Source organism: Camelus dromedarius, chromosome 30 (genome assembly GCF_036321535.1).
Source record: "Camelus dromedarius isolate mCamDro1 chromosome 30, mCamDro1.pat, whole genome shotgun sequence".
Lineage (NCBI taxonomy): Eukaryota > Metazoa > Chordata > Mammalia > Artiodactyla > Camelidae > Camelus > Camelus dromedarius.
This window is the reverse complement of record NC_087465.1, coordinates 10,791,335-10,818,918: the sequence shown is the minus strand read 5'-3', so window position 1 is coordinate 10,818,918 and position 27,584 is coordinate 10,791,335. Positions and strand designations below refer to the sequence as shown.

General features: G+C 38.1%; 1 protein-coding gene across 1 annotated transcript in view; it reads right to left on the bottom strand.

Moving 5' to 3' along the window:
- The window catches only part of C30H8orf34 (chromosome 30 C8orf34 homolog), a 237,919-nt gene that overhangs the window by 145,957 nt on the left and 64,378 nt on the right, over positions 1-27,584 (bottom strand). Inside the window, 3 exon segments of the mRNA XM_064480859.1 lie at positions 600-766; positions 7,425-7,597; positions 18,736-18,764. Coding sequence (XP_064336929.1) covers positions 600-766; positions 7,425-7,597; positions 18,736-18,764 — 369 coding nt within the window.

The window sequence follows — 27,584 nt, the reverse complement described above, 5'->3', positions numbered from 1 at the left end:
GATGAAACAAAAGTATACATTTACTTCATTAAAAGATCTAAAAGGATTTCTTACATACACAACACCAGTAAGTTTTCATGAAAGTAAGGAACCTATAAAAACACTGAAATCTCTGCAAAGTTTCCTGTCATTTATGGAAGACAGAAAAACATTGATTTCACTATCTGTTCCTCTAAATTTAACTCATTTTTCTAAACCATCCTTGAAACAGGAAAACAACTTAGAATGAAGGCTGAAATATGTATGCTGGATACATTTTATAGACAAAAGATATGATTAAGGCAATCATAATCGGAGAAGAAGGTGGACAGACCTGAATTTGTATCACCACTGCATGCAGAATAAAGCTTGATTAAACAGTCAGAAGGTAAGTGCTGCATGTACAAAGCACAAAGTACAGTCTCATAAATACTTCACATGCTCATGTGACTTCAACTTAATTCTTACGTGCAACTCCATCAAAGTCTAATGTCAAGTATGTGTTAAATTTTTCTTTCCACTAACACAAAACTACTGAAAACCTCTTAAAATCTTTTAACCACTACACACTTTTACAATGCCAGAGAAGAAAAAGAGAAATTATTAGTTTTTAAAATTACCCATCAATTCCATTGCATCATCTTCGTTATCGATATCTTCTTCTGTTACAGACGGGGTAGGGCTGTGGATAGACTCAAAAGAATCTTGAGAGAGCATTGCTGCCAGAAGTTTCTTATGCTGCTGTTGCTGCTGTTTTAATCCTTTAGACTTGGGCTCCACCTTTAAACTGAAGAAATAGTTAAATGTTAATTTTCAATGATGATGACATCATGGGTTAGCTGTGGTAACTAAAGAAAATCTACAAACAAATTTTCACTCAATTATTTTGCTTTGCAAATTTATGCACATATCAGTAAAATTTTCCCCAAGGGTAATGGAAATATTGACTGTCTTCTTTCTGAGACATCCTCTGGTACCTCATTAGTAGTCTCCTAGATGGGTATATGTGAAGAAAATGGCAGACTGAAACTCCTGCCCCATTTAAGGGAGGAAACACTAACTGGTTCCTAACAGTTGCTGCCATGTGGGAATTAAGGCCCTCACTGTTAGTGGCTTTTCTAATTTTTTCAGAGGAAGCAGACTGCTATGTGAAATTCTCTGACTTACAAAACAAATATCATGTCAAGAAAAACACATGTAATGGGATAACTATATTACCATACTATAAGGAGAAATTTTTTAAATGAAAACTTTAATTTTTGTAAGTAAAATACATGTCTCACGGGTCTTACCATGCTGCCTAGAACTGGGGGTAGGACGGGGCAGGAGGAGGAATGAGACCAGAATCGGCATGTAAATGTCTCTCAGTGTCTTCCAGTTTAGAGGGGTCTTTGTGAATTTTGGAAGAGTGTCCTTGTGATAAAGCCAGCCTCCTTCGGATGAAAGCTCAGTCTTTCACGGTTCTCTCCCCCAACCTCCCAACACAGTGTCTGACTGGAAAACTTACATGTATGTCCATGTGGCAACCATACATAGTTTTTTAAACTGTCCCAAAATTCTTCACTTCTCTATAATACAATTTCTTTCTATATTACTGTCCAAAGAAAGACAATGGCAAATGTCACCGCCTGAAGGAAAAAGACATCTTTTTGATGGCAGCCGTTCTGCCAGGTGTGAGGTGATATCCCATTGTGGCTTTGATTTGCATTTTCCTGATGATTAGTGATACTGAGCATCTTTCTTGTGTGTCTATTGGCCATCTACATGTCTTCTTTGGAAAAATGTCTACTCAGTTCTTCTGCCCAGGATCACAGCTGCCTCATCTCCAGCCCTGTAGCTTGTGAACTGCAGGAGTGAACACTGCACCGTCAGAGAGAAAAGCAGGCCCTGCCACTACCGGGAAGTATGGGTCTTGATGCAGACAAGTGGTGAGTGAGTGGGAAGAGGTGGGGTTTGGGGGTCTTTCTCAGAGCACAGGTTTTGAATCTACATCTTAATGATAACAGGAGTCTTAGAGCTCCTCCCTGAAGAAGGCTGCATAGCAAAGCATTTAAGGACAGAATCTGGAGCAAGACAGCCCGGCTCAGTCACCGAGTAACTAACTACCCAGTCTTAGAACACGGATGTAACTACTCTGGGACTTAGTTTCCTTACCCCTGAAATAGCGGTAACAATAATGTTTTCACAAAGATGAAATGGGTTAAGGTATGAAAAGCACACAGAGCAGCCTACTAAGTGGTAATTAATATCATCATAGGTTCAAAGAAGACCATGGGCAGCATCCCAGATATTTACCTGTCTTTTCTTGAGCAGTAACATCCCACATGCCACATACAGAGAAAGGAAATCAAAAAGAGGCCTTATGAAAAAATAAACAGCAGCTAGTACTTCAGTGTGGTGTTAATACACTCTAGGACCCCATTTTGCTTTGCTTTAAGGTGTAAGTTCTAAACCAGGATCAGCTGGAAAAGGACAGTCTGAAGTGGCCGTCCCCTCCATGCCCTCCCACTGGGTGGCCTCCTTCTGACCATCTGCCCTCCTCCCCCGGACCCCCCTCCTCCAGGGGGGTTGATCTTGCTCCATTTTGTTTCACACTGATTCTAAACACGGGTTGGTATTAGTTTTATCTGGCCCCACGTGCTCTCACTGGTGGAAAACTGGATGATTCCTCTCTTGACCTATCTCCCACGTTTGTTCAGTTCACCATCGCAGCCTAGCAGGAAAATCTGTGCCCTTCCTCTTGACTCTAATCAGAAATTAAAGGGTTCTCTTTGCATTAAGGCCCAGGTTGTTGAAGAGATCACAAAAAGTTTCATTTAATTGCTGCATTTTGATTTATGCAAAAAAGCCCTTTTATCTTTACATGTCTAGATATGTTTTTAAAATAAATTTAGCTGCATTTATTAAGTGCTTGCTATGTAGAAGGTGTTTTGTGCACCGAGCTGCAGAAATAAGACATATTTCCTTGTCATTCTCTTCACATAAAGCAAGTACTCTGAATCTAGGATATTTTTTTCATATTGGTCTCACCCTGTACCTAGCACATTACCTTGTGTTAAGGCTCAGTAAATATTTAACAAATATTTCACTCTTTTTGAACCTCATTTTTCTAACACACTGAATAAAAGAATTAATTAATTTAAGTAGATGTAGTATAAGTCCTCCAACTTGAGAAATGTGAAAATCCAGGGAACAGAAAGACGGGCAGTGAAACAAAGGAAGGAAAAACTAACAGACTGAAATGTGAACGACAAGAAACAAAGGGTAGATAATAAACGCATAACTCCCCTCATCAGCTGACATGACTAAGGCCATTTCACGAAGGCTGAAGCAAGTGTTGTTTTCTTTAGTCTCATTAAAATACATGGTTTGGTCATGAAGATAGTGCTGCGCTACAAGAACTGGACACTGATTAAATCCAAAATGTTCCCTCTCTAATAGTAAGAGTCCACCTGTAAGTCTAGGAGTCCAGAGATGACTAGCAATGTGTTTCATAAAATAATTATTTGAATTAGGATATGTATTTCCTAGATAAATAAATGAATTCCTAAACAAATGAGAACAAATTTTGAACATACCAAAAAAGATCTCATCAACATTCTGAAATATATGGTTAAGGTGTATACTTTTTTAGCTTTAAAGAGAAATTTGTGAGTCATAAGGTACAATTTTTATATGTTTTAGATATTTTTAAAGTTTCTGTTCTTCAGTTACTTTGGTAAATTCATTTTTGATCAATATTCTTTGTGCTTAAAATTTGCACGTTAGAATATTCCTAAATTACTAAGTTTGATTTAGTCTCTGCCATATGCATTTCATATTTTCTGAAGTGTCCACAATGGCCCCAAATTAGACAATATTAAGGTTATTTCTTTATTCCTGGACTTCTTATATGAATACCCTCCATCTGTTTTCTTTTTTCTTGTTCTTGGTTACTTTCCATCATACCACTTACCACTACTTGAATTTAGGGCATTAACGGGTATATTCACGTTGTTTACTGTTTGTCTCTTGCTGCCATTAGAGGGGCTCTAAGAGGAGGGGAACATTTCCAGAGTTTGTTAACTGATAATATCAGAAGCAATTATGAGCTTTAATGAAGAGGAACACTTCTGAATGGGAAGTGAATTTAGCTTTTAATTTTTAATATATATTTCTAAGTTGTAACATTTTCTATTTGTTTTATGGCATATTTACCATCTAATAACAATGCTCACTGAACAAACAGCCCATTCACAGCAACTACAATATTTATTGATATTATTCTTGGTTTAATAAAGTGGTTCAGCTTAGAGGAGCTTCATTAGGCTTTCAAGGCTTGATAAGCTTATTTTAAAATTCACATTATAATTCAGCAAGTAATTTTAGGAAATCTATTACTCAGCTATTGCAACATCCAGTGAAGATAGCTTAAAAAAGTATACAGGTTTAGTAACTCAATTTTTATTTTTTTTTTTTTTTACTAATGCATGTAATTTTATTATTTATTTTTCAGTATTTGCCTGGTATATCTTTGCCTGACTTTATTTTTTTTTAATATTTTTTATTGATTTATAATCATTTTACAATGTGTCAAATTCCAGTGTTCAGCACAATTTTTCAGTCATTCATGGACATATACACACTCATTGTCACATTTTTTTCTCTGTGAGTTATCATAACATTTTGTGTATATTTCCCTGTGCTATACAGTGTAATCTTGTTTATCTATTCTACAATTTTGAAATCCCAGGCTATCCCTTCCCACCCTCCACCCCCCGGTAACCACAAGTCTGTTTTCTCTGTCTGTGAGTCTATTTCTGTCCTGTATTTACGCTTTGTTTTTGTTTGTTTGTTTTTGTTTTTGTTTTTTAGATTCCACATATGAGCGATCTCATATGGTATTTTTCTTTCTCTTTCTGGCTTACTTCCTCAATTTTTATTTACATTATCAATGTGTCATTTTAATAACTCTAAATGTGCAATGAACATTTGTGCTTGCCCACTAAAAGGCTAGACAAGCTATGTGTGTACTAAAGTTGTTGACCCTCTACACACAAATGGAGTATTTCCAGGACCCAAGGAAAAAAGTTCAGGTAAGGTGTATCATTGAAAAGAAAAAAGTTCCAGAGGAAAATGGCGGGTAAATGCCTACCCCTAAGACTCAAGGTTCATCACACTATTTATTCCATCCTCTCTGATCTAGTGGTGGAAGCCCAGCCTATCACGTATGTGTTATTCTGAACAAAAGGAGCAGCTGGCTGTGCACTACAGGTGGACTGTGGTAATAAGAGCCACTCAAAGAAGACTGAGCCATTAATAAACGGGAAACCCATTACAGGAAAAGGGATAAAAAGTTAAGACACACTATAAACAATCCTTATAAATAAATTTTACTTGTAAGATGTCTACTCAGAGCCTTCTCTGGGCCTCCTTCACTCACGTAACAGATGCCTACTGACAACAGCAGTAAGCCAGGCACAGTAGGGGAGAGAAAAACAGAAGTCATCCTTGAAAATTACGTCTCCTCTTTCAGGAGTCTCTACTATCATTTAGTCTGTTGATGTTTCGGGCTGTTAACTTACAGGACAAGATCACTACTATTTAAGGGTAAAGCTACTACTCAAGTTACAGACTTGAGTCATTAAAGAACTGCTCCCCAATCTGTTCTTATTCATCCCAACTTAAATCTAATGCTATGTGAGTTCCTGTTATAAACTCAGAAATTCTGGTTTTATATCAGAAGATGGGATACAGCTTCTAGCCCACACTCTAGTTTGTTAAGTTCCATTCAGATCGCATGCGTTCCCTCTGCTCTGATGGGGCGTCTGGGCAGGACTTCACCGCTTGCTTCACTTCATAGGTAATGTATCAATTCATAAAGACAGAGTTTAAAAAAAACCCTAAAAACAACTTTCAAAACAAGTATTTGACAGAGATCTTCATGGACTGAGTTCTCTGCGTAAGGGATCCAAGTAGGATTGCAGGATAGATTCTCCTTTACTGGACATTCAAGAGGGAGTACGAGCTCACTGAAGCTAGGAGGAAAACAGAAGCACTAACATTTGCAGTAAATAGTTCCTATTTATTATTATGACTAAATGAAAGCAAAATAAAAGCTGGCATTTCTCTATTTTATATTTAAGAACTAAAGATCTGGCAATGAATAAAGATAAAGGTCTAGTGGGTTTCATAAGTCTAGTATTAAAAATAAAATCACCCTCAATTGACATGTGAAATTGATCTGGCATTTCACAAAAGGCGGCAAATGGATTTTTCAGAATGGTTTTCTTGCTCCTGATACAGTACGCTTCAACTATTTAAATAATTCAAAAGTTATTTTGCATGGAAATAGAATCAATTTTCTAGATGCCTGAAGCACATTAACGGGTATTCTGAATTTCCTTCCCTCTAGCCAAGTGATAAGTCAAAGTGAAAAGCCCCTGAAAGCTACTACATTGTAGAAAATACAATTTTCTCCTTGAGAAAGAATAGTTATTGGTTACTGCTAAATTTAATGTAGGAAATACAAAGTTACTGTGGCTATGCTATGCATAGGAAAAACTCTTCTGTGGTGGTCAGCTAATAACACTCACGGAAACACTCCTGTCACATTTCAATTTATTAGTATTTTTTCTCAATCTCTTTTAAGACATGCCTCCATAATGCTTTTTCACTCCAATCTCCTTGTGGAAGTTTTTATTTTTGTTTTGAATTTTACTCACTGCAGTTAGTATTATAAGAAGTGGCTATTCTGAATATTCTTTCTCTAAAAAATATGATCTACACATTTCAAACTTACCCTACTTCTACCAGTATTTTGAAATTTAAGACAAATCTTCTGATATCATTTTGAGCAACATGGGGCTGAAAAATGAATTACTAACTTTCAAATTCACAAATCATAATAGTTTCAAAAATAATTTCAAAAATTAAACATAGAGAATGTAAGTAATTACATTCAATCACACTTATTAACTTGAAACTAAAATGGTTCTAAACCAAGGTTTCTCTCTATAAATTCCATCTGACGCCACCTAGCATAGTCTATCACACATTTGCTGGTTTTCCTCTTGTTGAATAACGAGATCTCGCTGGTGGTACATCAGAAGTTCTCTCCAATGCTTAACAGTCAGACCAATAATACAGTAAGTTCTGTCCAGTATTACGTGCCTGTCCCTATTACAGTAGGTCTCGACTGACAGTTTATGTCCTTGAAATTATTTCTCTATTTGGTTTTAGTAGCAAAGATATGATAATCTTAGATGTAAAGGAAAAAAACAAATCTAAAAGCAAATCTAATAAAAATCTAATTTTAAAACAGAGAAATTAATTTTTATCCTATGTGAAACATAACTTCCCATATAAAACTGCTACGTTATTTCATCAAAATCATGCACCTGATTTTTTCCCTTTACCTTTAAATGATTAAAATATTAAGAATCTTAGAAGACATCTCCTCTCACCTTCCTGCAGGGCTAGAGCTACTATCTTCAGTTTCCCATTGTTCATTTTTACTTCTTGGTATTGGGGGCTGTAACATTTCAGCGGCAAGTGGGTCAGCATCATTCTCTTCTCGACCAATCCATTCTCCAATCACACGGGGTCTCAGAAGAGAAGAATTAAACGCCACTGTTTCCTAAAGAGGAGAAGAGAATTTCTGTACCTTATATTACGTATTCTTATTAACAGGACAACAGAGAAATAATCTTGTCTAGATTTTAAACTGCTTCTTCAAATCAAAATGTTCCTCTTTTCTTTCTGAATTGACCTAAAATTTCAGTTCTGTCCATCGCTACCAGATAATTTATATGATTTGTGCTGACTCCTAAGGGACACTGTGATAAAGGATCGAGGAATAAAATCTTTGATTTGAATTCAGAAGGCTGCATATTTGTTCTTAGGATGGAGGAGCAGGACTAGCATCTGGAACAGAAGGAAGACGGTGTGGTAAAGCCCACATACTGAAAGAGCTCGGAGTTGCTAGAAGATGGTAAATAATTTCTCAGGAGGAAACTGAGGTGGAGGCAGGGAACAAAGTCAGGAGGAGACAGGGTTGGAAGGACGCACTGCCTCCAGGTGCAAAGCATTTTGGACTTTCAGAAATCCAGGAGAGGTTGGAAGCAGAGAAATGTCAATGACAGGTGTGCTACACTAATTCTGAAAAATGCTAACACAATCTCTTTTCATAGACTTGGATATGATGTGGCTCTGAAAATATTTAAAATTATTTATATCATTTAATAATTTAAAATTAATATTAAACACATGCAATTGCCAGGGATATCTCTGTAAGAGGGAAAAGGGCAGGTTAAAAAGTAACACCTATTGTATGATCTAGTTTTTGTTTTAAAAATTCATATGGGTGTTTATCCACATTTTGTGCCAGTTATCAGCCTATCAATAACCACTGTTGTTACTGGACCAGTTCGTGTGGTTCTGAACATGAATGCAAGATGCTTTTCAGCAATGACTAACACAAAACTTGAAAAAATCAAGGTTTATTACTCACAACACCTGGAAATTACCCAGCACACCTGGGGCCACATAGTGAGGGCTAGGGGGAGAGACAGAGAGCAAGCAGGGGCATGGGTTTCTATTTTTACTGAGGTTGAAGGTTTCTCAGGCTCACCCTTTATCAGTGATTTAAAACATTAGAGTGGAAATTTAAAGTGAGAAGAGAGAAAAAAACACAGTGGCCAGATGAAAAAAATGTATTATCAAAAATCAACCAAGACCTCTACAACAAAGGGGCTCAGTGTGGAGCGGCAACCCGGCTCCCTGCAGGACGTTTATCAGAGATGGCCAATGCTGAAGCGGGTGCCTCTGCAGTCAACGTTAAGCGAGGCGCTCGCGTTACAAAAAGAAAAGAGGCACAGAGACTAGCCGCCAGGGTTTACACTATAACCCATCAATCCAGCATTCACAGACTAATCCAGTCACTTACTCATTCTTTTATATTTATTATGAATTACTATGTGCCAGATACTGTTTGATTTGTTGGGAAAAACAATGATAAGCCAAAATTTAATGGTTTTATCTGAATGGAAGAACTACAGGTAATTTTAATTCTTCTTTTGGCATTTCCTTGTCTTTTCAACATCCTGGGATAAATATGTACTTGTCTTACAGTGAGAAAAAAATGTATTTTTAAAGTATCTTGATTCTGAGAAACACAGGCTTATAATTTGTAATATTACAAGAGTCTTGAACCAATTCCTTAAACATTTAGACCTGGTCTTCTGAGTCTTTACAATTTCTCCAAGTATTATACAAAAACAATATTACAATATATACAATGTAGCATTAATTAATATAAACATATACACCAAAAGCAAAATATGAAACATGATTAAGACATATTTGATAAACATTTATCCAAGAGATAGTAAGCAACAGAAAGTAGTTGGATGTCTTAATACTGATTCCCTAGCCTACATGAAAATGCAGCAGATAAATTTTAGTAAGTGTCTACATAATGCAGCAACTAATCTGAATTCCTCCTGTATTTATGTTCTCAGAGCCAGGAGATCAAAGTTTTCAAGCTGTGAAATCATGCAATCAAGTTAATGTTTTGAAATTACTAGAAAGGCATATTCATCTGCGACAATTTACTATCACTTAAAGTGCAAGAATTAAAATTAGCAACAATGTGATTATGTTTTAAACCTACATTTACCATTAAGACAGACTAAAGCAAAGGGCATGTTTCAGGAAAAAAAAAAAATCCATCAGCATATTTACAGCTTCAGAACCAGTTTTGGCCTGTGTGACTGTGAAACGTTGCTTGTCTTCTGAATTTCGTTTTCTCCAACTGTAAAATGGTGACGATGGGAATTACAAAGCGCACTGAACCAAACAAATTAGCAGGAACTATAGTAAAACCACAGCATTCTGTACATATGTTAGATACCGTTCCCTAAGGATATGACTGTTTTCAAACCACTTCTAAATAAGTGATGCTTAGGAACTGGGGGAAATGGTACAGAACAGCAGGCACGGGCGAACGAGGGAAGAACAGACGCCGGGTGTCAATACAGGCAGAGTAACAGGACAGGGAATTGATGGCACAGGTTTTCATTCTGTAAAGATTTATTGTATAAATAGTATATTAAAAAGATTGGATAATTCAGTATTAATCTCTATACAGAACTAGGCTTAGTAAGAATTGGGACAAAGAATTGACCACTGTGACAATAGAAATGGGTAAGTTTAGGCACTATAAATGAAAAAAAATAGGATTTAGAATTGAGAATGATCAAAAAGTTGAGAACTGCAGAGAATCAGAAATCACTTCTTGGTTGCTTACTGGGAAATTAAATACAATGATAGATGCCATTGCTATTGGAAAGTGGAGCACAGAGAGGGGGTAAGTAGTTTGATACGCAGCCTGTTTAACTCCAGCTGGCAGCAGAAATTCAGTGAGAAACAGCTGACAAGCAAAGCAATACAAAGAGCTGCAAACAGGGCCAGAGGACTCAAGAAGTGAACATTTTACAGGAGAAAAAATGGGACTTCATTATTTTTATTTTTCAGAATACACAAGAAATGTTTATATCTACCCCTTTATGAAAATCTTATATCTCTAAAAATTCTTGAACATAGTCCATTTACTCATAATTGATTAAAACAGTAGATTTTTATTTGGTTATATTACTTACATTTGATCAAACTAAGTAAATCTCTCTCCATAAATCTTTGTGGAAGGATTTCACTGAAGAGAGCAGTTCCACAAACATCAGGAGATGGCAAAAGAAATTTTTAAACTGCACACTGAATAAAAGTTTTGGAAAATATTTTAAGTACATGGATAAACAAATCACTTAATATTCCAGCACTGAACAATGTAAATCCTAATGATTCTTTAGAAATGTATAAATATATATTCTTTTGTTCTCCTAAGACTAGAGGTCCCTAAATCTTCAGGTTCTTAAACAATATGCTCAAATAATAAGGGGAAAAAAAGGCTGCTATAGCAGTCAAAAATTCTCCAAAGATCACAGATTTGCTTAGTATTTCCTATCAGCAGGAAGCTACCCTGATCAAGAAGCAGCTGCCATCCTGGAGGCAGCCTCCTCCCTCCCAGTGGCCGGCTCCCAGTGGCCATCCCAGGGTTCAGCTGCGCTGACCAGTGATTATCAGCACAGTATGCGGTTATACTCTGTGTTACGCGAATGTTTTCCTGTCTTAATAAAACAAGACGTTCATGGAAGGCTGGAATCATGCCTTAAATTCCTTTGTTTCCTCCATAATAATTAGCACAATTATAATTTAATAAAATAAGCACAAAAATTGGTGCTGACTGAATTAAAAGTAATTCAAAGAACTGAAAATGGTGAATTATGATCTTTATGTCTAACTAAAAATCACATAAACGATTCATGAACACCAATAAATAAATTTTTGATAAATTCTGATTGATAACTTTTTAAGCCATATCAGAAGAAAGCAAATCCCATTCACTATATCATTATCATTTGTAAATAGTCCAGTATGTACCTCTAAAAAAAGTGCTTTTTTGGTAAACAAATACAGTAACACTATCATACCCAAATATAAAGTAACAATATACTTTAAAATCAAATGCCTCCTTAGTTATCAGATTTCTCTTATTATCTCAGGAAATTACCTCAATTTGTTTGCACAAGTTGGACCTGAAGTAAGACTCCGTATGTTGTGACTGGCTGGCAGTCTTTTACATCTCTTTTAATCTATATAATAGTCTCCTCCTGTCTCTCATTTTTTCCTCTTGTAATTTTGTTGTTGCTGTTCTTGTACAAAAAACCCAAGTTGTTTTTGTCCTGTGAGTTTTCCATAGTATGGATTTTCCCCTTTCCTTCCCTGTGATGTGGTTTGAAATGTTCCTCTGCCCCTTGTAATTTCTGTAAATTAGTAGTTAGGTCAAGAAAAAGTGGGGTTTCTTTTTGTCATGGGTTTTTTTTTTTTTTTTTGGTCAATACTGCTTCAGAGAGGATGGTCAGTTTCATCTGGAGACAACGTTCCCTTGACTCTGCTTTAGTGATGCCGGTAGCATTGATAATTACTGCTTAGATGTATCAATTCACAAGGAATTGCCAAATGGTGATTGCCTGATTTTATGATTCTACATTCCTTCGTTTGCTGGAATACTTCTGTAAAGAGAATCTTCCTATCATCAAATATTTGGTTACTCTGAAGTTGGATTCGTATGGGAAAAGCAAAAGAAGTGACTGTTTCCCTTTACTTTTACGAGCTTTTGAAAATAGTAACTTTGGTCCTCTAGCACTACTATAAAGATTAATGACTTTTTAGGTGAGCATATGGATTTTAAAACATTAGGTATACTTTACTACACTGCAGTTATTCTTCTTATTCATGTTCAAATTTTCTCACCTCTTTCCAGTGGAAGATTATTTAAGTTGGCTCCTGAGCTCTTCTGACACAATCCTAGTGGTCTTTCATAGCACTCTTGCCTTCTGGTGTGATAAGGTATTTTAGGTTCATTTTGTACACTGTTTGCTCCTAACCTGGAATCAAACATTATTCCAAGGGACTTGATTTCCTTTTAGCTGGAAATATATTTCAAGACTAGAATCTGAACACTGTATGTACACACTGTTCTGGGGTTGGTAATAGTGGACAGATCTAAGAAATATCTATGTTTTAAATGGAAATAATTGAGGCTTACAGAAAACTTGAGAAAAGAAAAAAAAAAAAAGGAATTCCTGTATACCCTTCACCCAGATTGCCAAAAAGTTGTTAATGTGATGTCAATGTTGTTAGTCGACATTTTGCTCTATCATTTTCTCCTACATATATTTATATTTTATATATACATATTTACACACACACACACAATTTCCCCAGAACCATTTGAAGGTAATTTGTAGATAAGATACCTCTTTACCCATAAATACTTCAGGGTACATTTCCTATAAAGAAGGGCATTTTCTTATATGGCCACAGTATAATTACTAAAACCAGTAGGTAACACTGATAGAATACTAATAGATTAACCTTGTTGAAATTTCTCCAGTTATTCAAATACTGTTGCACACAGCAAAAGAAAATCCTGGATCACATATGGCATTCAGCTGTCATGTGTTTTTTTTAAAACCTCCTTTAATGTGTAACAGTTTTCAGTCTTTGACATTTATGACCTTCATTTTTTTTAAAAAATAAGGGCCAGTTACTCTTTAGTAGGTCCTTCAATTTGTGTTTTTCAAATTCTTCCTCATGATTATATTCAAGTTATGCCTTTTTTGGCAAGAACAACGCAGAGGCGATGTATTCCTTTCATAACAAAAGGCACATGATGTTGATCTGTCCCATGGCTAATGACGATACCCTTGGTCACTTGGTTAAGGGGTGTATTCCATGTTTTCCACTTTAAAGTTGCTACTTTTCTCTCGGTAATTATTAAGTATCATCTGAGAAGTAACTTTGAGACTATGGAGATATCCTGTAATTCATCAAAATTTCACCTGATTTTAACATTCTTTGTTGACCTTTGTCTTTATCAGTGACTATGATGGTCGCCAATCTGTGATTTTCTAATTTCACCCTTCTTTCTAAATTTATTTGCTGGTGCTCAGCTGTGAGAAAGTGCTTCTCCCCCACCTCCATTTATGTACACATGTAGGTATGTATATATGTACGTATATAGGTGTATCAGCATGGACTTGTAGATTTTATTTTTCAACGGAATATAACACATCACTAGCATTATTTTTAGTCTTTAGTGGTCCCAGTAGGAACCCCTACAAGCAGGTTCTTCAGTCCCTTTAACATGTTCCATCATCCTTTGACTGCATCTCTACCTTCTGGTGCTAAATGATGTTCCAGACTCAAGTTGTACGTTCTCAGTTGCAAATCTAGATTCAGCCATTTCTCCAAAGAGATATGGTTCCTTTTAATAGAGAATGATATTCAGAAAACAATACTTGGACTCTAGTTTTGTGCACTGCCAGTAGAGAGTTTATTTTCATTTTTAAAATAAAAAATATTATGAGTTCTTAATGTTACTTTTAATTCAAAAAAAGATTGTATAATTTTCACCTAAATTTATTGATCTTGCATCTGTATGTCCTTTCCCCTGTGCCAAAAATTCTGGTTCTTAAGGATATCAACATATTTACTTCTTCGCTATTATCACACAAAACATACCTAACAGTCTCTTTATAATAATATCAACACTATCATTAACGACATGATTACTAAAAACGGTTTAAGACCTTATAGCTGTTCTCTCTGCCCTGTGAGTCTCTCCCGCTAGAGAACAATCAAATCACTGTTCATAATGACTTGGAGTAATTTACCTCAGTGTGTTTTGCCATCAACCTGAAATACAGTTGTGCTCGTTTGTTATATTTTGATTTTGATTATTAGAAATCACTGTTTTAAGACTTAACTGTTTTTTTAAGTTATATAAAATATTTAAATGGTTACAAAGTCATATACATACAAAGTTCTAAGAAATCAAGATTCTATCCTCATCCTCCTCTACGCCTTCCTTACTCCTACTTTCTATTCTTTCCCTTCTCCCACAGGTAAAGGTAACTTTTAAAAAATAATTGTGTTTGTGTGTGTGTGTGTGTGTGTGTGTGTCTGTCTGTGTTAGCTCAGCATCTATAAACAGCTTCCTGAAGTCCACATAATTATTAAATGGCAGAAACCAAGATTCAATCCAAGGCCTATCTGTAGACTTTTCCGGAATACCAGACTACTTCTTCAAGCAGTCAACACAAATTCCCATAATATGAGACAAGAAGTATCATTTGTCATGTGGTCACTGTGTTCTCTAAATGCTCATAGGAGGTACCAGGTAACCTTCTGCAAGAGGCATCAAGAAAGCCTGGAGGATGGAAAACATTTGGAGAAAAGGGAGGGAATGACAATGACCAAAAATGTGGAAATCAATAAAAACTATTACTTGGAAGTACTGCAGTCTGGCTGCCTTACAGTTTTCCTTGCTGAGCACAGAACAGACTTTGGGTAGAGAAAAAGGAGAAAATAAAACATAAGCTATATTTTTGAGTAGTAAAATAGACTGCTAATTCTAGCCTTAAAAATTTGGACTTAATTTGTTCAGTAACAGGGAGTCATGGAAATTTTTTTAGCAGAATTCCCTAGGTAGTGTTCCCTAAAACCAGAGGCTGAGCAAGTGATTTATTGCTGGGGGTCTCTTAAGTGAAACCTGTAAGAGAGTGAAGGAAGCAGGAGAAGATGGGAAGAAGCCGGGCAGACTTGCTTCAGCTGAAGTCTCCTGTAAAGCCTGACTCCAGGGGAGGGCCGTCCTGGAAATAACAGCTCTGTTTCAGCCACTCACTGGCTGAGGGCCACCTCAGACATCTCCAGGCAGGATGGCTCCCACTGAACCGAAGTCCTCAGTATCCAATATTCACCGGAATCGAAGGACGGGCCACACTGCCCTACTAAAGGGCAACTGAACAGGCACCAGCCAGGTTTGCTACATGGCATTTTAAAGGATGACTCAATGGCAGGAGCCTGAAGAATCAGATACAGGTATGGGAGGTAATACCACCTGAACTTGGATAGTGGCCGTGCAGGCAGAACAACGGCTTCCCAAAGGTGTCCACTTCCTAATCCTCCAACTTGGGAACATGTTACATTATATGGCAGAAGGGGCTCTGCACGATTAATGTTAAAGATGTGAAGATGTGAGATTATTCGGATTAGCTGGATGGCCCCAAACTAATCACAGGATTCCATAAAAGTGGACAGCTATTCCTGGTTGCAGTCAGAGAGAAATGAGACACTGCTGCTTCTGAAGATGTAGCAAAGGAACCGTGCACCAGGAGTGCTTCAGCCTTTAGAAGCTGAGAAAGGCAAGGGAACAGACTTCTCCTACAACTTCAGGAAGGAATGAAGCCCTATCACACCTTGATTTCAGCCCCGGGAGACTCATGTTTAACTTCTAAACTACAGAATTGTAAGCTAATAAATTTGTTTCGATCTGTTACAACAGCAATAGAAAACCAATACCCCAGCTAAGGAGAGGGAAAGACTAATGAAAAGGACATTTATTAAATTCTCACAGTTGAAAAAAACCTTAAAATAACATTAGCCTCTGTTTTATCTTTTCTACCTTAAGAATAATGTTTATTACCTTTATCAGAATTCATAAACTTCAAAAGTCACAGAAAAAATAATTTCAATAAAATTATAATTAAATTAGAGTATTACCGTAAAAAAATCAGTATTTTATAAAGGTAAAGAAAAACTGATCTTTAGTGAACCCTGGGAAATGTTAATGAAAGAAGCTGTATTGATTTTTATTACTATAATAAAGACACAGGAGTCAGGTTAACACATATTGTAAATCATTCTTTTCGACTATTGTTTCAGTACCAGCCTGAGATTCATTTTCTTAACGAGAAAAATGCAGGACTGTGAGCTTCATGGTCAGCAGAGGGAGCCATGGGGCAGGCTGTCCCTCTCATCCAAGGGTTCTTTCCAGACAGGCAAAGAAGGTGGTTTTGGCTCTGGAAGCCTGTGTTTCCTCTGTATTACCTGATACTCAAGAGTATCAGGTGTGAAAGTGGGAACAATTTTTTGCACTGACATAACTTTTTCTCAATAAAAGCTTATTTATGGCAATTGTTGGCCTCTTCCTCAATAAAAATGAAAAATAATAAATATGCAATGAATTTCAGCAAATTCCATGCAGTCTTCAAAAACAGGAACATTAGGCAAGTAATGAAAATCAGCAGTGCTATGCAACTTAGTTAAATGGAAACTCCCCTGAGCTAGCGCTTATAAGAGGGGGTGAGAAGGGGAAGGATGTGTCCTGAGGGTGATATTTAAGTGTCAGAGCTTTCACAATTTTATCCAGTGAGGGTGCAATCCATTTTCAGTTCAAAGAACAATTAGTATGATCTTTAGCTCACCAAATAATGCTGCTGTAGAAACCAACCAGGCTGCAAGTCAGAGCCTAGGGGAAAAAAAAGGAGGGAAGGACAAGGGCCAAGTAGTCACAAGCTAATTTATGGCTCAGGCAGCCAGGGCTTTGCAGAATATATTGGAAGGAGCAAATGATCCCAGAAATAGTGATAATAATGCCTCTGAACTTAAAATGAACACAGAATATAGATAAAGAGTAGGGATTATTAAATTTCTGAAATTTATAAGGGAAGTCACGGTGTAAGAGACCAGCTGGGGCAAACACACTGATGGACAGAGGAGGACTGGAAAAGCAGGACGGAGCCGGGAGGCCACATCTGCCACTCTCTCTACTTGCTGTGCTGTACAGTCAAGATCTAGTTTTGCACAGAAATTTAAATTTAAATAATTTTAAAATATGACAGTTCATTAAAGAGAATTCATATTTGAGAGTATATAAAGTATATAAGTGAGTCAGAAATGTATTTTTATGGTACAAAATTTAAAAGGTATGTTCCTATTTGAAATAAAAGAACACTAACTTCACTGCTTTTGAAAAAATATTATAATTATTACCTTCTAGTTTACTATTATTTTTAAATGTCATGATTTGATATGATCCTGCTTTTTGTACTGTACTTCCCATCATTTTCTTTCTACCTGTATATCTAGCCTCCCAGCCAAATTTCAGTATGTTTTCTGCTTAGAGAGATATCTGGACCAATGCTCACCAAATACTGATGGCTATTTCTAGGTGCTTCGCCCTTTTCCAACTACATACCTGCTGTCAGATTTTTTTTTTCAGCTGAAACAACATTATCATAACAGACTGAACGCAGAACAGATATGGAAATCAAGAAATTTTCAATTAAGCCAGACACGAAAGAGGGTTTCAAAAATTAATATAATGTCACTTTCTCACAAACATCTTGTTTTGGAAAATAGAGTATTTTTCATAAAAATGTTATTTTTGTTAATGTAATGGTTTTATCAGTGACAGTTTTAAAATGACTAAACAAAATTTTTTATCATTCTTAACTTCTAACATGGTAAATATTGATAAATATAACCTATCTAAAGATTTTGGGGTCCTCTATAATTTTTAGGAGTATAAAAGAGGACTTAAGACCAAAACAATGAGAACTTCTATTTCAATGTATAACTTTGAGTCAAATCTCCCTTATGAGCAACAGCTCATATAAATATATTTAACAGACAACTCAAAACAAACAATCTAAACGAGGACTCCTGATGCTATCCCAACCTGCCAAATTTGCCATTTCCCCAGTTTTTCCAATTTTGTTAAGTAGCACCACAATTCACCTAGTTGCTCATCCCCCAAATGCAGGAATCACCATTGACTAATTTTCTTCTACAGCTGATCCAACAGCAAGTTCCAACGACACTACTGTTAAAATTACTCCTAATCACATCACCTCTCACCACGCTCACAACTATCACCCCAAGTGCAGGGCACCATCATGTTCTCTTGGCATCTTGTAATTAAAAGAAAAAATTTACTGAGTCAGGTTTCGGAAGGGTAGCTACAGAAAAGTACAAGTGTCTTCCATATCATCATCATCATTATCATCATATAGACACAGGCAGAATCCAACTAGTTTATATAATATTAGTTCATTTTTAATAGACTGATTTAGTGATTACAGTGATTCAGTTCTATAACCAAACTCTGAAATTCTCAGCTCAAAAGAATAGGAGATATTACACATTTCATGCAATAACTTTCATAAAAGAATCGTTCACTTTGAAAGTTTCATATTAGCATCAAACAGATTATATGTGAACACCTTATGTTTCAGAAACTCTGTCATTTAGACAGTGAATTAAAATGTAAGTTCTACATTTTCTTCTCATTAGATGCGTAATTCAACTTACCTTATCGAGTTCATCTGAAATTGCAATACCTGGAATTCAAGAGAGAGAAAGTTTTAGAAGCAATCCTTAGTAACTCAGTCTTAAAAATAAAATTTCTATTTGTAAAACTAGTGCATTTTCCATTGTATTTTTTTTCTTTTTAAGAGTGCTTCGAATTAACGTGGTATATTTCTTCCACTGATGAAAACAAATTAGGAATTTAAATCAACTATAGCAGCATCAACTGCTGAAAAAATACACATGATGCAACAAAAACAAAGTAAGTGCCATACTGCCTGCAGACTGTTAAACGCAGAGCAAACTTGCAAAGACGACTGAAGAGATGTTGTCTTTTTGTGATGATGACAACCAAGTGCAACTCATTAGCCTGTTACAATTTTGTCCCTCTTTAAGAATTGATTCAGAATCCTAAAGTGATAAAATATTAAGGCAGAGAGGTGGCTGGAGATTATTTATTTTAATTCCCTTATTCTGCAGATGAGGACACAGACTGGAGACCTTAAGAAATTTACATTCCCTTACATGAACAGCTTCTTCAGCCAATGGATAAATGATTTCTCCCCACAAGTTCCCCTTATCCCATCCACACATTTCTCATTGCACATCAGTCTCATTTCTATCTTTACCATTCTCCCAAAATTGTTCTAAGTTAGCAACGTGAAAAGTTTTCGTTCTTAATTTATTTCTCTGTGATGGAATCGTCTTCTTTGGGGGTAGGGAGTCCTTTCCTGAAATGCCAAGGGTACACTTTGCTTGGTAATCACACCCCTGACATTTTTATTCCTCTATATGGTCACGACCAGCAAATCTTTATCACCAGCACAGTTACTGCTCCTGAGCTAGCTGCTGAATACACGCCGGCATTTCAACTGCAACGTGTCAGGCTAAAGACATGGCCTCACTTCCTCCTGTCTCTGAACGACGGTGTGCCTGTGGCTGCACGCAGGCCCTCAGGTCTGGGACAAAGCGAAGCTGGTGTCAAGCCCCAGGGAGTGATGGGCCAAGAGACAAGGCAAGTTGTAAAGTCTGAAGTCCAAGGAAACACAGGGACCATAAGAACAGACTGAAGGCAACGTTCAGCAGACTATGAAGCACAGGAAAGAATGAGCTGGGTTGGAAAAGAAAACCTGAAAACAGTCTCAAGAAAACAAACCTGAGCAAAGATCCCCTCACTGCTCAGGTACAGAGTGTCTGTAGAGGACACTTCACCAGTTGCTGTATCACCTCCTGGCCCACGAACTGAGAAGTTAATCACACACGAAGCAGAAAAAACACGCCCTACTTCATCGCAATAAACGGCTCCATTTCTTCCCCTTGTAGATAAAAAGAGAAACACAGGTGTGTTCAAGGTGCCTTTTTCATAACAATATCCTACGAAATTCTTTTTTGGTAAAAGTTGTTGGTAACTAAGAATTTTTATGTGTCACTACACTAACACAGAGGGTAGCCACGACTCTGGGGATCTGGGTGCAAGTTCTTTCTTCTGGTTTCCTCTGATGACCCTAAAAAATTCACATACACACCCAGGCACACACACATGCTCTCTCTCACACACAGCACAACTAAAGGAAACCAAACCCAAACACCTTTACCTTCCCTCACTCATTACTATTTTCTCACACCTTCCCTTTTCTCTCTCCTCCTCGCCTCTCACTGCCCAGTCACTCTCATTCACTGCTTACTAGCTGCTGCTCCCACTGTTCTCTTAAAATTATTCTTTAAAAAGTAAGTATGTACCTCCTGATTGCGAAACCAAACAGAGTCTCTGCTATGACAAAAGGACACCTATTTTACTTCATTCTGTCAAACCAATATGTGTTTGTCACAGGAAAAAAAATATAATAAAGAGAAAAAGGAAAACAGGTCTCCACGCACACACAGACAATGATAACAGCTTCTTGTGAATTATTACAAATAACGTCGTGAGCATACACAGGCACACGTGTAAATGCTGTGTGCTTCCATGTCCACGTGTGAAACAGAGCTGAAGGCAGACTCACTGTTTTGTCATCTGCATTTTATGCACAGCATATCTTAACTATATTTTTATATTAGTAAATACTTTCTACCATATCATTTTTAATGACTATAAAGTACACCATTGTGTGAATGTACCATGATTTATCCATTTCTCTAATAAAAGACACTTAATTTCCAATTTTTCCTATTATGAAGCCCACTGCAGTGAACAGTGGAAACACAACTTGAAGATGCTACAAACACAGTGAATATCTTTCCCATAATCTTTATACCAACTTATCTGCCACTTCAGACACCTAGATTTTCTGATATATTTCCCCTCCTTGATTTTTTTGAAAGCATTCTACCTTGGTTTTCATCCTACTGCTCTGAGAATTCCTTTTCAGTGTCCTCAACTAGATCACTTTCTACCTGTATCTCAAATGGTGATGGTGTGTGCGGGGGGGGGGGGGGAAGGGGGGCTCTTTTCCCCTATATACTAAAGATTCCTGTATCTATCTCCCTAATCAAACTACTTCTCCAAAGAGGCAGTTTACACACACACACACATACACACCTGACTGCCATCCACACCATTTGGATGTCCCCAAGGTACCTGAAAACAGAATTGGAAACAACATCCCTCCTCCACCCTCAACCCTCTTGGATACTTATCAAAGTATAAGATTATAAAGAAAACCAAAAATCAAAAACCTAAACACATCATTCTTTCTTTATTCTCACCCTTCCTTCGTATCAGTGAGTCTTAATCATATAATCCTCTGCATCTCTAAAACCATCCCCTCTTTCCTACCCCACGGCTACGGCTCTGTTTCAGGCTCTCTTCATCTCTTCTTTGCTCTGAGGCATGACCCATACCAATCCCACCTTCCACTCCGTACCTGAGTGATCCCTGACCTGCTGACAAGATTTCTGTGGCACAGAAGTCCACACGCCCTGACCCCCCTGCCACCCAGACTTCCATCATCACTGCCTTTGTCACGTGCTTCATCTTTAATGCGTCGACAGTACATAATTTTCCTCTTTCCTCGAAACTTCTCTCTGAATTTTCTTCCTTCTTCTTACACACATGCTTCTTCCTCTCTGGCAGGAACATCCTTCCTCATGACACATCTTCACACTTCTTTAACCTTAGCTTCACCTTTTTATCCTTTAAGCCTCCATTCAGACATATTCTCCGCCAGGCTGGCCCTAAACCTCCTGGCTGGAGGCTCTTTATGCCCCACAGGTCTCCCACAGCACCTTTCACAGCAGCTTGAATTTCTGCTCTTCATGCCTCTCTCTCCTACTCAAAGGTAAACCTGTGGTCTGAGCGCAGGTGCTGTTCACCTTGTATTCCCACACAAATGTCGAAGACTAGGTAAACGAACGTGGAAATGAACAAACAATTGCAACATTATCTGCTCCCATTTTAACTTACAGGCTGTTATTCTCTTAACTCCTCAGGCTATTTGTCAGAAAAGACTTTTGGGGGATGTTCATGATTGATGAACTAAAAAAGCCATTTGCTATTTTTTTCTTGGCTGAGTCCAGATGGCTATTATCAGTCACCGAACATAAATATCTGTTCTTTGTTCTCCAGACAGCTGGGCCCTTTTCCTTGGAAAAGCTCCAGCCAGCATTTCACATGAACTGCAATCTATAGACCAGTATCTAAACGGACTAAAGATACTCATCCTATCATTGCCTCCTTTCAGAGAAAACTGCCAAAAGCAGCAAAAGCTGTAGGCTCAGAAAACTGGAAGCCCTGCTCCCTGGGAATGGAACCTTGCTAAGGAAAGGGTTCTGCTGGCCAGTCTCACATAATAGGGAACTTCTGCTCATTAGTTTTTTAGTTCATTTATTTACCTACTTGCTTACCTATCTGTTTATTTTTAGGCATAACTCCTTCTTTAGATAAGTCACAGTTAAAGACAAAGATCTCAGCAAATAAACCAAATCTATGTATACCAAAACCCATGAAATCTGGTATCAAAGGCCCACACTTAGAGTAGCAGAAGGCAGATCTGCAGTGAAGAAAGAGTAAGTGAGGGGTCTCAGAGAAGATGGATCAGGAAGAATTGGAAACACGCGTGGCACTCACTCAGCAAAGCATAACTGAATCGTACGCTGATCACTGTGCTACACGCTGGGAAGTCCAGGCGCAGGGTGCCGCCGCCTCTCTGAAGCTCAAAGGCCAGAGGTCTGTGAAAGCAGATCCCAGCATATAAGTGCGTACAGAGAAAAGCATGGAAGCCCCAGCTTGGGGAGGTGGGAGCAGGGGGACCAAATCCAGTCCAGAGACGGGGAGCGGCAGCATTTCATGAAGTGGCATTTGAGCCAAGGCTAAAGAGGAGCAGAGATGAGCGCGGTGGAAATGGAAGCCATGGAAGCAAGTGGGGGTGAGAGTTCAGGGCACAGACACAACATAAGCAAATGCAGGAAACAGAGGAACATCAGTAAGTGTGAAAAACTCCCACGTTGCTGGTGCATAAATGGCCTGATGATGAGTCACGAGAGAGGACACTGGACACCTGACGAAGGGTCAGATCGGGGAGCATGTTCTATAGGGCTTTAAGGAGCCCTTGAGTATCTGCAACAAGTGGAATCAGGCCTTCACTTCAGATCCGCCCCACTGGCTGCAGTGAGGACTGCTGGAGGAACAGAGAAACAAGTTAGGAGTGCGGGCAGGACTGGTCACTCATTCCTCAAACCATTCCCGCATTTCTTCTGGGCTCACAAGCTAGACTACGTTTCCCAGCCTCCCTTGCAGTCAGTGGCAGAATGTGGGTGATGTAATGTGGGCACTTCCCCCTCCAGGCATTAGAAATCAACCCCTCTACTGTCTCTTTCTGTTTGCAAGACCCTTGGAAGGCAAGTGCTAAATACGGCAGAATAACAGGGCGGAACAGTCTACATCCCCGGCACACTGCAGTGTGCTATTCCCTGAGGGACTGAATACGGGCATTGTGTTAAGCTATGCAGATTCTGGCCATGAGACTCCCCTAACACAGGTTATGGGGTTCCCTACAGCCACATGTTCAATAAGGGCAGAGACCACACCTCTTTTTTTCTGTCGTGGGGCAGGAATAAAATGGAACATGTTAAATGGATAAACCAAGGATAAGTGATGTTGAGAGTGTGAATTAGACGGTGCTACCAGGGGTGGAGAAGAGAATCAGACCCAAGACAGAGGGAAAATAAGTAAGATTTCTAATTAATTATGAACAGATAGGATGACTGAGGAGACTAGAAGGGCTCCCTTTTGGCTGAAGCAGTAAGCACTGCGGTCACAGCTGAGGCAAAGCATGCAGAAGAAAGGTCAGGTCAAGGAGGGAGGTATCGTCTGCTCAGATCCTTGAGTTTAGCATAGCAGTGGAATACCCAAGTGGAGATATGCTTTAGGCATTTTGTACAAAAGAATACACAGTCTGGATAGGAAATATACTCATTTGAGATAGCTGTGTGGGGGTGATAATTAAATCTGTGAGGGAGGCTAAGGCTGGATGGACACTGAGAGCATTTGAAAGAACAGAGGCAGAGAATGAACCATGGGAACAGCATTTGTAGCCGCAGGAAAGAAAGGGGAGTGTCAGTATGAAATCTACAAGGAATGAAGCGTGGGGCAGCCAAACATGGCCAAATGAAGGCCAGGTCCCAGAAACCAGACCATCAGAGTCTGAAAAAAGAAAGAGTAATTTAACAGTGTTAAAACTACCACAGCAATTTTACAAGATAAGGAAAAGTGTTCGTTTGATCTGGCAATCTGGATTCAATGGTGACCACAGTGAGAAACGTGTGAGGAGAATGACAGGTGCAATAATATAACCACACCGAGGAGTGAAAGGAAGACAAGCAAGTGGAGGCTGTGTGTGTTTAACTCTTCTTCTTGAAAATTTGGATGAAAAAGGAAGGAGGAATCCTGATGCTGTCTAACGTAACGCAAACTCAGGAGAAGAACTTCTGTGTGTGCTTGTTTTTAACATCAGTTAAAGCTGTGGTGTTCAATGCGGGAGCCACTCACCACAGGGCTAATGGACACCTGAAATGTGGCTAGTTCATGTTGAGATGTGCTGTAGATTAAAATTCACACCAGATTTTTAAAGACTCAGTAGGGAAAAAAGAAAACAAAATATCCCAATAGTAATTTTTATGTGGAATATAAGTTAAACTGATAATAATTTGGATATACTGGGTTAAATAAAACACCTTAAAATTAATTTTATAGGCTTCTTTTTGCTTTTTTGTAATGCGCCTACTTGAAAATATAAAATCACACATTTGGCTCACACTGCATTTGTTGGGCAGTGCTCAGCTGAAGCATGTTATAGGTTATTAGGGATAAACAGTAATAACACGAATAATATCTGTGGCATGCAGAATTCTAGGATGGCCCCCAAGATATACACCCGTGCAGTCCTCTCCCTTTGAGTCTCCACAGTGGGACCACTGAATATGAAGGGACAGCACTCTCTTGATTTGGTTACTAACCAGCTGACTGAGAAAATCAGAAGGGAGGTTATCCTGGCGGCTCTGACCTAATCAAGCAAGCCTTTTAAAAGAAGGCAAAGCTTCAGGGAGATGCTCCCCGGTGGCCTCAAAGAAGAAACCACAAACCGCTGCTGTGAAAGGAGGAAGCCGCAAATCAAGGACCTAAGAATGGCCTCCAGTGTCTGAGAACAACCACCGGCCAACGGCCAGTGAGAAAATGAAGATCTTAGTGCTGCAAGAAAAAGCACTGAATTTGACCAATGATGTGAAGGAGCTTGGTAGAATATCCCAAAGCCCCGACTAGCATCTTAATTTCAGCCTGCCCAGACCCTGAGCGGAGGACCCAGCTAACCTGCACCCACACCCCTGAGGAACAGCATTCATAAGGTAAAAAATTTGTATTTCTTAAATCTGCTAAGTTTGTGGTAATCTGTTACACAATAATAGAAATTGAATATAATATCTAAACTTTAATTAGCAATTATTTCATACCAGGCACCACATTAAGCACTTTAGACACATTACCTCATTTGATTTTTACCAAAAAAACTTAAGAAATAGGTACCATTATTACTATGATTTTATAGTAAAGGTAACTGAGATACAGAGAGATTAGGAAACTTTCCTAAGGTCAAAAAAATAATTGGCAGTATTCCAAGCCACTGCAAGTCATTCTAAACACGTTTATCTTTATGAAAAAAAATCATAGCATGAAGAGTATCACAGTTTGTGACTGACTTCAATATAAAGCACTACATTTACAAAAAGCCAGAAAAAGAGCATCGTACAGTTGTTACTGAAACAAAAATCCTGTTTGCAAACCTGAGAGAATCTCTAGTCTTTCCTGTTGTGATTTGAGCCCTGGGGAGGGAGAGGGGGAGAGAGAGAGAATAAGAATATGTAAGTCTGGGTAAGCTGACAGCTGTGGAGCTAATTCTATCATTTCTATCATTCTGAGGGATACTAATGATTTTCTGCTGTCAATCTCAACTAAATAAATACTTCTAAAGTATGTCACATCTTTTAGAAAGTACAACTAAGAAAAAGCAAAGACCAGTGCTGCCAGAGAGAATTCTATCAGAGACTGTATGAAAATTAGCAGATCACTAAAAATTTTCAACCTTTCCTTTGGCATAGGAGAGGAAAGTCCACAACAAGACACTGAATGTTCCTTTTGACCATAACTGGAGGAAAAAGTCCACTTCTTACGCCTTCCTAGGAAGTAAAACAATGGTTAATAAAGTTACCATTAGGTTAGAGAAGGTTACCAAGCTTAAACTTTTAGAAGAGGTTGAATTCTTAAGACTGAATGACATCATACTTCAGGAAGATGGAAGAACTAAGTTTGCAATTACATAGTTCAACTCTGGGCAGTGAGATCACTAAATAAACATCAGTAAACGGAAAAGTTGCATCTCTACTAATTTACAGTGACCATATCAGCAAACTGACAACTTAGTATTTAGACACATGCTGAGCCTAAGACAAGAAGTTGATATTAAACCTCAGTAAAAATCACAGAAACCCTAAGTCATCCAAGAAAGTAGCATTTTCTTCCAAAAGAGACTCAAAAAAACTTACACGAAGAAACGAGCAATCCCTGCCTGTGTGACCAACTGCTCCCGTACCCCCACATAAGCACCACGGCTACCGCCACAGGAACAGAGCCCCTCAGTCAAGTGAAGCCAAAAGGAACTCTCCATCATATACATCGGCGCTGAATGTTATACCTTACTCTGGCCAAGCTGCTCACTCACTTCTGCCTCTGTCCCAAAAGTAATGTCCCATGTCCGCATCTCTTCTCTCCCAATCAACCACTGCCCCTGGCCATTTTCCTTCTCCAGACTTCCTGCATGAATTAAATGAGGCCTTGTCATAGACCCCACTAGCTCCTACTCATAAGACTCAGTTGTGAGACCCTACTTAAAACCACTTGCAGGTTTTCTGGGGACAGATCACAGTGTGAACCTTGACGCTTCGCTACAGATCTGTGGAAGTGCATCAAACGCCTTTATTAAAAAGTTTTAGGAACAGGTGAAATGCTTCCTTACAAATTAACAATGATACGACAAGTGTTTAAAAGGTAGCTGTTATATTTTAAAGGACAAAAATTGACAAATACTGTATGCATATACAAAGATGTATAATAATTGTGCATTCTCTTCAATCATTTTTTAAACTCATGTTTATAGGTAAATTGGGAGCCTATGAAGAGCCACAGGCTCTGACCAAAGGGGTAAGATTTATATACGTAAAAACATAAGCCTTTGACGTATTAATAGGATAAGGTTCTTTTCAGGAAAATAATACAGTTATTGGCTGAAAACTCACTTTACCATTATATGCTCCAAATGTAAATCTAGCCAAAAGAAGGGTTTTCCTGAATCCCAAAGAGCTAC